We start from the raw sequence: 9,773 nt of genomic DNA on the forward strand, positions 1-9,773 counted from the left end.
TCCATTTGCTAAATCCAGAAGTTTTAGCCAGTCACTGGGTTAGTCCATAAGTACGTTACTAGTCGTGTTTATCCCTCAAAGAAAGCTGGAAGACAGTGGGACTTTTATTGTCATGAGAACAATGATTACAAGCAAATTCTAGAATTCTCTGAAAGATATAGTAGTCTCCTAATTCAGTTAAGTAAACATAAAACACTCTCAGGTGCAGGAATCCGCAAAGCACCTTGAACTTGGGGGAGGGGAGGGGATGGAGGTCCCTTCTCCCCCAAACGAGGTCATCCTTCTCAGCTAGACAGATGCCTAGTCACCCACCAGCCTGGATACTGACAAATAGCTCAGGGATGGAAGGAGATAGGCAGTGGTTTATCCTCATTCTGCTCCAGCCCACCCCTCAGAAAGCATGCTAAATTTCAACAAGACGCTAGATATTTTTGCTTGGCTCATTCTCCACCAGAAGCACTGTTCCAGAGATTTCTCAAAATTTAAGCCACTTAGCTGAATATTCCTTCTTCCTATATTTGTTCCTTGCAAGAAAGTAGGTAAGGCAAGAACTCTTTCCTGGCTTTCACGGCTGCTAGCTATGTTGGGTGCTAAACGACTGTCAAACAATGGTGAGCATAGAACAGGGACGCAGCTCTGCTTTAGTGTAAGGCAGCAAAGGTATTTTAATGCTTTTCAACTTGTGGGTAAAATAAAGTTGTTAATAATAGGTTCAAATAAGGTTGTTTCAAATTTGAAAAAATGCACTTAATAGTCTTTGCTTTGTCTTCGTGATGCCAAAACAACTGCTTGGACTGATTTTTTTTTTTTTTTTAACCCAGCATTGACTGCATTCTTTGGCTAAAAAGCAAACTGAATCGATCAGAGATTTTTCACTAGTGCAGACAGACTTTAAGTATTCAGTTGCCTTTAGGAGTAGGGTATTGCTCTAGTTCTGCATTTCCGGATCTTTCCATCCCCTCTTCCTTGATTTTTGAGTCCCTGAAGGGTAGCCCTCATCATCTGCAGTGAGCTTTTCTTTATAGACTTCCCATTGCTTCTAGGTGTATCCTGCTGAGCTCTGCTAAATAATTCCTCTGCTTCCTGGCGAGCCTCCCCATTTAGACCCTTTTACACAGCTAGCTACCTCAGCCTCTTTAAAATTCTCCCGTCCTGGAGAGAGTCAATAGATCATTGCGTCAGAATAAAGTTCACATATTAGGCTTCATATCGTTACCAGTCATCTTCCGTGCACAAAACGAGCCGCATTGTGTCGTTTCTTTCCCTTGCCCACATTTATGTACTGCCTGTCTAATTTACATCATCAGCACCCTGGCTAGGGACCTTGTCTAATTCTGTCCTAAACCTGCCACATTATTAGCACTCTCGGTAAGGTCTGAATAATAACTACGATAATCGCATAACTACCGTTTAATGGAGCGGTTAGTCAATACAATGATGATAGTATAGAGTGCAGTTGGCGCTACAAAAACAGTCTGACTTGCCTCGGATCTGCTGAGGAAGAGATATGGGGATACAGAGGTGGGCGGGGGCGGAGGGAGAGAACCCACTTGGAAATGCCTAAAAGTCTGGGAACGCCAGGGCCACTAAGGTCCCCGTCCCGGTTTTGTTTTGTCCTCGCCTAAGGCTTGATCTAAAAATCTAGGAGTGGGTGGGGGTGTCGGGAAGGGGGAGGAGGAGTTGGAGGGTAGAGTAATTGATTATAGGGGAGGGGGGGGGCGAGATCCTCACTGCCTGGGAGATGGGGGTGGGTTCTGAAGGACCGAGACGCTGAGGGCGCCTGGGAGACACTCCGACTCTCGCCATCCCCGGTAACCTGTGCTCCTGCTGACCGTTACCACTTCCCCGTACTAAAGTAGTCTCTCCAAAGTCCACTTTTCTCGGCGCTTTCGAGAGAGTAAGGGTGAGAGGATAGAAAAACGGTTCCTGGTGGGGAACTACCAAATCTGAGATTTTTGCCGGCGCATTTCCTCTCCCCTCACCCCGCGCCCCGCCCCTAGCCCCGCGGCGGAATTGGGATACTGGGGTACTAGGATGTAGTTAGTCTGAAGAGAGAGACGGTTGTTTTCTGCGCGCCACCCCTCACCCCCTTCACCGAAAGAAGCACGATCGGCTCAGCGTCAGACCAAGAGCTCCTCTGAGGAGCACTTAGCAAAAGGGGCACCTGTTCTGTTCCCCAGCACAGTCCAGTCACCCAGTGGGGAAGGCCGTCTTGCTCCGCCTCCTTCTCCCCGCCTTCTCAGCCCCCGGCATTTGTCCCTCGGATCATCCGGAGGTCGCTGGATCTTGGCCTCAGAGACCTCAGGGCGCTGCTTCTAGACCAGAAGCAGACAGTCAAAGCCCCGAGGGCTGGAGCTGGGCTGGGACTGCGGCCAACCTAGGGAGCAACTTTTCATCCTGTGCCCTCCGATCCGTATTGATGAAAGTCCTCCGAAAGCCAGAGTCCTTCTCAGCAAGCACCACTAAAGCAGCTAACCCTATACAAGAACTTACTAGAATAGGATTTCCCTCCCTCGCGCTGAGCTGAAAAGTTCAGCTGAGCCCTACATCACATATTAGGGTTTTCAGAGGTCAGAGCTCCGCGGCCTCCATATAGGGCCGGGGTCATCCCCTCCTCAATCCCCCAAAGTCTCTGAGTGTGTACTGCCTTCCCCACCCCTGAACTCCGTTCTGCCTACTGCGATCTGGGGTCCAGAAGCCAGCGGCACCGCTTGATTTTCTAGAAAAGCTTCCGACCCAGGGACGAAAAGCCTGAGTTTCCAAAAAGTTAGGATGGCAGTCCTGACCCCGGATGGCACGAACACGGGTCATTCACACAGATGCGGGCAGTCGTTCAGGCTATTTTATATGGGGGGAGGAGGGAGAGAGAGTTGCTTTAGTAAGAACTTCATATATGACTGTTGACTGGTTGGCAATTAGGGCTACTTACTGCCCTTGAGTTTCTTTGATTTGGGGCTAAGGAGATCTATACTTTTAGGGTTTGGTTTGATTTTCCCTGTAAGGAAATCTGGTAGAAACTCAAATATTTATTTCCGTCCTCCCCCTTCCGAACCTCCAGAAAAAGGAAAAGACAAGGGACAGACCCTAGAGACTTATTTTCCTCTAAACACATAAGAAATGATTCAGGGGAGATAGTAAATGATGTCCATTCATCAACAGTTCAGAGAAGGGAGGGGGGAGAGAAGAGACAAAGATTTATAGCAACAATGCCCTTGAGGGATAGAGGGGGGGATTGCTTTAGCTAGGGCGAAGTCGTAAAGATCTGGGGCAGAGAATAGTTTTCTCCGTGGACGAAGCCACGAACCCTTTTCCCCCTTTCTCCTGTGACCCACATCCGATTTAAAAAATCAAATTAAATTTATGCTTTCCACATATTAATTTTTGGAACAGCTTTAATTCTTCCAGAAGATTGGGCGGTGGGGAGGGGGTTCAAAGGAGAAAAAGTTGAACTGAGAAATAGTAGAAGGAGCATCCATGCTCAGTATTTCACCCCTACTCGGATCACCAACCTCTCCCTCTTCCCTTCCCAACACACATAGGAATTTCAGATCGCAGAAATGAAAAAGCTTGAGAAAAAAAAGAGACCCCTTTAAGATGATGTTCTTTCTCAAGTCCCTTTATTTCCAGTGGTACCTGGAAAAGGGGAGAAGAAAAGGGATCCAAATTTCCCTTCTCCAGAGTGTTACTGGATGAGGATAAGTCGCTAAATCATGCCCTCTCCCTATTCCCAGTCTTCCATTCTCCCTAGACCCTTTGGGCCAAGTGGGAGAAAGAATTAAGCAGGAATCAAATATACAGGTGTGATATATATGGATATATTGGTGGAACCGGAGGCTTAGAAATTGAGTGAAGTAGGTAAGAATACGGAAAACGCTCTGCTTATCTGTTTCCAGACTAGCTTGCCAGTTACACACCCCAGTCATCTCTTTCCCTAAAAGCAGGACCCCCTACACCCGCCAGACTTTCTCCAGAGCTCTAGGGGCACCTGGCCTGTGAGCTAAAAACTTATTTCAGAGCCAAAATGGATGGCCAGACACTCTCCTTTGCAAGCAACAAAGAATTCATTGGGAATAAGGATTGAAAGGGAAGACAGGGGGAGGGGGGGGTAACAATTAGAAAGAAAAGGAAGCTGCAATCCCCCAACACACTGAAAAGAGAGTCATAATCTCACTCATCCTTTGTTACTCGAAGTCGGAGAAACTTCGGGTCTGACTCTTCTAGGGAAAGTCGGAGCAACCCCTTTCTCTAATAAGCCTCCAGTCCTACAAAAAGAGTCCGCCGAGAAGCCAGACCCGAATAAAGGAGATAATAACAAATACCTTGTCTTTCGATCTAGCGTTTTATTTTCGAGACTGGCAACTCGTGGGTTCCCCAAACCGTGAGAACATAGATTTAGACCTTAGAAGGAACGTTAGTTAACTCCAAAGCTGATTTGCTGCCCACATTAGGTCATACAACAATACTATTTAAAAGATTAAAAAAGTGGTTGAACTGGGACCTCGGGGCCGTCTAGTCCCGGAATTGGATGGGAAAAGGGGAAATCCTCCCTGCCCCAAGGAGAGACTTGCTCACCCCAACAACCAGCTCGCACAGCGACTGAAGTTTTCTCACCCTCAATAATCCCCAAACCTAGGCGCTTTGGCTGTATTATGGGGCGGGGGATTGTAGGGCACTTCAGAGACCGAAAGAGTCACGGGGACCTTTGCTTCTCTCCCGAGGTGAATTCAAGTGTGCCAGTCTACGGGACTGTGCAAAAAGAGGTAGTAGAGAAGGCAAGGGGATGGTGAGCACCTTTCCCAAATGACCGGCAACTGCTAGTCAGTAGTTTCGACCCTGGGATCTAGCCACCCAGCCCACTACCCCAAAAAGAAGCTCCCAGACCTAGTGCCGAGACCGGGAAGTAGAGGGATCCAGCCTCCTGCGTCAAGGGGAGCTGGCGCATTCTTGCGCTCTGCCCTAGACCCCCGAAAGCACAGAATGGAGCCCAGGCAAGCGGCTGCTAATAGCAGGGGACCTAAAGGGTGGCGCAGAGTTGGGGAAGGACTAGAAGATAGGCAGAAGGGAAGCTGCTACAACTTCACTACGCAAAACCTTCAAGGGGGTAGTGAAGATGCCGAGCTTTGCAAGCTGAGGAAACTGGCCTTTTGTGAAGGCTCTTTCTTCACTGAAGAACTGGTCCGGTCTCTGCACTCCGGGCAAGAAAAAAAAAGAGGGAGATATGAACATATGAAAGATAGCAAAAATAAATTGTTATTCCTTGAATTCAAAAACTTTTCCAAAAGGAGAAACAAGTGAACTTCCAAGTCCCGGAGAAACAACCTTATCTAACCAACTCTCTCCATGAAAAAATAGCCCTAGACGTTCAGGACCAATTTGGTGCCCCCCCATCCCCTACCCCAAGCTGCTGGCGTTCTCTGAATAGCATCACTCTTGCCTGGTAACTGGAGCTGCCTCCTTTAGGTCGCAAGAATGAGCATCTCTTATCTTCTCCGACATTCTCCTCGCTTATCCTCCCAAACCCTCAAATAGTGAGTTGTTTTAAAGCTATGTGGAAACTGTCAGACAAGGCTAGAACAGAACTCATCCTCTCCCCACTCCCATACTATTCACTGAATTAACGGATGTCTCCAAGGGAAAAGGACATGTGTGTAAAGGGGTGCAGAGGAAAGGGGACTCAAGGACAGTTTCACCAGCTGATCCAAGTGAATACACCGCCAGGGTAGATCTTAATTATTTCTTTTTGTACTCATTTATTTTTTCCCTTCCTTATTTGAGGTCTCCGCTGTCCCAAGGCGATTTTTCTCCTTTGCAGTGTCGTTTCCCAAATTTCCCCCATATACATAGATTCATTGCAAAACACCAAGTAAAGAGAGTTAAGGGTTAATAAGAAAGGATAATAACAGGATTGTGGTCATTGAACCCCAGGTGGGTGAATGTAGTGCTGTAGTGGATGAGTGTTCCCGCTAGAAGAAGAAGAAGAAGAAGAAGAAGAAGAAGAAGAAGAAGAAGAAGAAGAAGAAGAAGAGAAGAAGAAGAGAAGAAGAAGAAGAAGAAGAAGAAGAAGAAGAAGAAGAAGAAGAAGAGAAGAAGAAGAGAAGAAGAAGAAGAAGAAAGAAGAAGAAGAAGAGAAGAAGAAGAAGAGAAGAAGAAGAAGAAGAAGAAGAAGAAGAAGAAGAAGAAGAAGAAGAAGAAGAAGAAGAAGAAGAAGAGAAGAAGAAGAAGAAGAAGAAGAGAAGAAGAAGAAGAAGAAGAAGAAGAAGAAGAAGAAGAAGAAGAAGAAGAAGAAGAAGAAGAGAAGAAGAAGAAGAAGAAGAAGAAGAAGAGAAGAAGAAGAAGAAGAAGAAGAAGAAGAAGAAGAAGAAGAAGACTGACGTTTGAGATCATAAAATATCCATTTCGGCAGGACCTGGCCTTGCTTACCCCTTTCCCTCCCTCCCTTCTGTCTGAGGGCTACAAAGCTAGGATGAAAGACTAAAAGAAAACCCCACAGTTTATGTATTGAGAGCTAAAACTGCGGGAAAGGAAACAACCGGGACTAGGGACAAACCAGAAAAGAGGTATAGATGGGCAGACAGATGGGCAGACAGACAGACAGACAGAAGCCAGATCCCAAGTCTTTGATCCAGAAGCTCCCCGACAATGAAATGAACCTCGAAGATGTGGAAGACAAGACCCCTTCTCTTTGCCTTCTTACTGCCTCCACTCACTCACCCTGACTTCCCACCTTTCACATAACATGGATGTCGAAGTTGGTTTCTCACAATGCATGCGGAGAGTTTTAGGTGACCAGAATCCTGCTACAACTGGGATTCCCGGGCAGTGGATTGGGAGAGGAAACCTACTGAATATCTGAAAATACACGAAATCCACAGTTATGCCCACACAGATTGTGCACACAGCACAACTATTTCCACTATCACCACCTCAGCAACCTTCTCCCCACCCCCACCCCCCACCAGCTGGCAACAGAAGCATTACAGGCAGACGGACAAACAATCCCCTCCCCAAACACAGCCACATGCCGAGAAACCATAAGGATCAGAACTCCTAACACTTGGAGGGAGTGAAGGGGGATAGGAAATGGGAGGAAGGGGGTAGAAGTAGGGAAGCTGAGTAATGGGAATGAGGAAAAAAAGAAGGCAATTTCTGCATGCACACTTATAGCCAAAAGTAAACTCCTAAAGGTGAAGCAGAAGAGGTGTTTGCAAATGTTGCCTATTAGGAGTTAAGATCAATAACTGCAGGTAAAATAAAGGAATAGACATTTCTTCCCTCCCTCTCTTTCTGTCTCTATCTCTTCTCTCTTTCTCCTCCCCTTCTTCCTTCTTTCTCTCTCTTCTTCCTTCCTCCCTCTTTTCCTCTATCTTTTTTTTTTCTTTCTTTTCCTTTCTTTCTCTCTACACCATGATCCTCCATCTCTACTCTTCAAAAATTCCGGGAGAGGGGGGAAAGCAGATTTCCATTCTTGCCCATAAGCTAACTCTCCTTCGTGCAGAAACCCAAACCAGTGACACAGACCCAAAGACCATACACGTGGCAGATGCAAGTCCTGAGTGGCAGGTAAAGAAGTCAGGTCGGATGGCGAGTTGGTACTTAGCTAAAAGAAAGCTGGAGAGTAGACGACGTTGATCTATATATCTCGCGGGCATAAGCACCGTTCTATAGCAAGAGAAGCCATTTGTCTCTGCACAGACGTGTAAGCGACCTGTGTGTGAACCTCACCTAGAGAACGTTTATACTGCATCAACAAAACCTGTGAGAGGGAAGTGGGTTTCTCCCAGGTGCCTTAGCTATTGACCCTCAATTATCTGTTCGGGCACTTTGGAGTCAGTGTCCGCCCCTGGGAACCTCATCATATGTACACTTTTAAGTACGGGCATGGATAAATACAGAACCCCAGAGATAAGTATAAATGCATAAGAAACACGGACTGCATCAAGTTAACACTCCAAACAAACAAATCTTTACAATCCTGAGCGACCTCTTTCTCGAAGCTTGGTCCAGTAAGAAAAGAGTTGGACAGACTCGAGATTTAGATTAGAATTTTGGCTCGGCCACTTAATATTTGTGTGACCTTGGCCAAAACGCTCCACCTCTCTGAGTCTCAGTTTCTTCATCTGTAAAATGAGTAGATTAGACTAGATGGTCGCTAAGATTCCTTCCAGAGTTAGAACCTACGACACCCGGGCTGACTAGCGTTCCTGTACTCAGGGACAGAAACCCTAGCTCGCAACTTCAGGCTTCAGACTCTCCCTCCCCCGCATTCCTTGGTGGGCAGGAATGTGACTGACAGATTCCCTAACGCTGAGGAGTCTCCGGAAGCTCAGGCTGCAGGCACAGCAGCAAAACAGCCCGAGAGAGATCACCGTCTTCTCTCCAGCCCCTTCCCTGGGGTCAGCCCCCCGCCTCTCCAGAGGGCCGCGGGAACCTCTTGGGAGTTGCGCTGGGAAGAGGGGAGGAAGGAAGTCTTCCAACTTCTCGCCAGTCGGGGTGAAGTTGCACAAACTGGGTTCTGGGAGTTTCGCATCTCGTTTCTTGGGGTGTAAGGGGGGGGATGCAAGGTGAAGTCTCTCTTCTCCCCCCGCCCTCAGCCTCGTCTGGCTCTCCTTTCCCAAATCTCCCCAAACAGCACCCTCTCCACTAGCTCTGAAAAGCTGCGAGCTGGCTGGGATTCTACCGCCTGTCCCCAGCTCAGACCAAGGACAGAGCTTTCTTGTTTGGCCTCTAGCTCCCAAAGCCCCAGGAAGAACCCTTCACCCTAGTTTCCCCCATCTGCCACTTCCCCTCCTTGGTATCAGCCCCAGACTCCTCCCTCTCTCTATACTGTCTCAACCTTCCCCACTCCTTAGCTCCCACCCGGATCCCTCCATCCCAAGCTCGTTTCATAGCCGTGGCTGCTCGTTACCCTCCCTGCACCAAGCAGCCTCCGAAGCTGCCAGCTCTCTCTATTATTAAATCAATGAGAGGAGAAAAGAGGGGAGGGGGGGTTGCCTTACGTTGCATCGGTACACCGAGGATGTCCGGGAGCCCCTTGACAGACCCTTCCGTGGTGACGGTCGAGCTCTGCATCATCTTGGGCAGAGGTGGGAAATAGCTGTCTATGGAAATCTCCCTCCCCTTTCTCACTCTTTCTCTCTGACTAGCTTAGAAATTTCAAAAAAAAAAAAAAAAAAAAAAGATAAAACCCCAAACGAAATAAGCAAAGTCACAATCGAAAGCCCGTCTCTTCACCCCTCCAGGAGGACTTGTAGGCTGGCACTCCCCCCTGAGCCCCCCCTTCCACCCTTTAGACTGTTTCAAATCCCTTTGATCCTGCTCTCCCGGGTTAGTGTGTATCCCGGGTTAAGGCGACGCTGTTGCTGCAGCTCTGGCTCTTTTTTTCCCTCCCCCTCCTTCTTCTTCCCTCCCTCCTCCTTCTTCCCCCTTCCTCTCTCCCTCCCCCTCCTCCTTCTTCTCCACTCCCTCCATCTCCTCCCCCCCTCCCCTTTCCCAGCTCAGCTGCTGGTCCCTAGAGGCAGTTTTGATTCATTCACACTGCAGGAGCCGGCGTGACGTAGATTTCCGCAGGGAGGCCCCGCCCTTCAACCAATCCCCTTACATCATGTGGGCAACCTGAGGCCGAGAAGGAAAGTCCGAAGGGACCCAGGTAAACCAGGCCGAGACTGGGGCTTGGGCTAGGGCGGGGCCTCCGGGGCTTGGAGGGGTGGGGCCTTCGAGGGCTTCTCTGGAATGCTCCCTGGGAACCCCGCCCCCCGAGTCCGGCCTGCGTCCCC

At 48.4% G+C, this 9,773-nt stretch overlaps 1 protein-coding gene across 1 annotated transcript in view; it reads right to left on the bottom strand.

Annotated features, from left to right (window-relative positions):
- Positions 1 to 9,572, bottom strand: part of LHX4 (LIM homeobox 4) — a 61,313-nt gene extending 51,741 nt beyond the window's left edge. The window contains exon 1 of the mRNA XM_051998842.1: positions 8,997 to 9,572. Within this exon, the coding sequence (XP_051854802.1) occupies positions 8,997 to 9,072 (76 nt within the window). The 5' untranslated portion in view covers positions 9,073 to 9,572. The remainder of the gene's footprint in view (positions 1 to 8,996) is intronic.
- Between the last annotated feature and the right edge of the window lie 201 nt (positions 9,573 to 9,773).

Source organism: Antechinus flavipes, chromosome 4 (genome assembly GCF_016432865.1).
Source record: "Antechinus flavipes isolate AdamAnt ecotype Samford, QLD, Australia chromosome 4, AdamAnt_v2, whole genome shotgun sequence".
NCBI classification, from domain to species: Eukaryota; Metazoa; Chordata; class Mammalia; order Dasyuromorphia; family Dasyuridae; genus Antechinus; species Antechinus flavipes.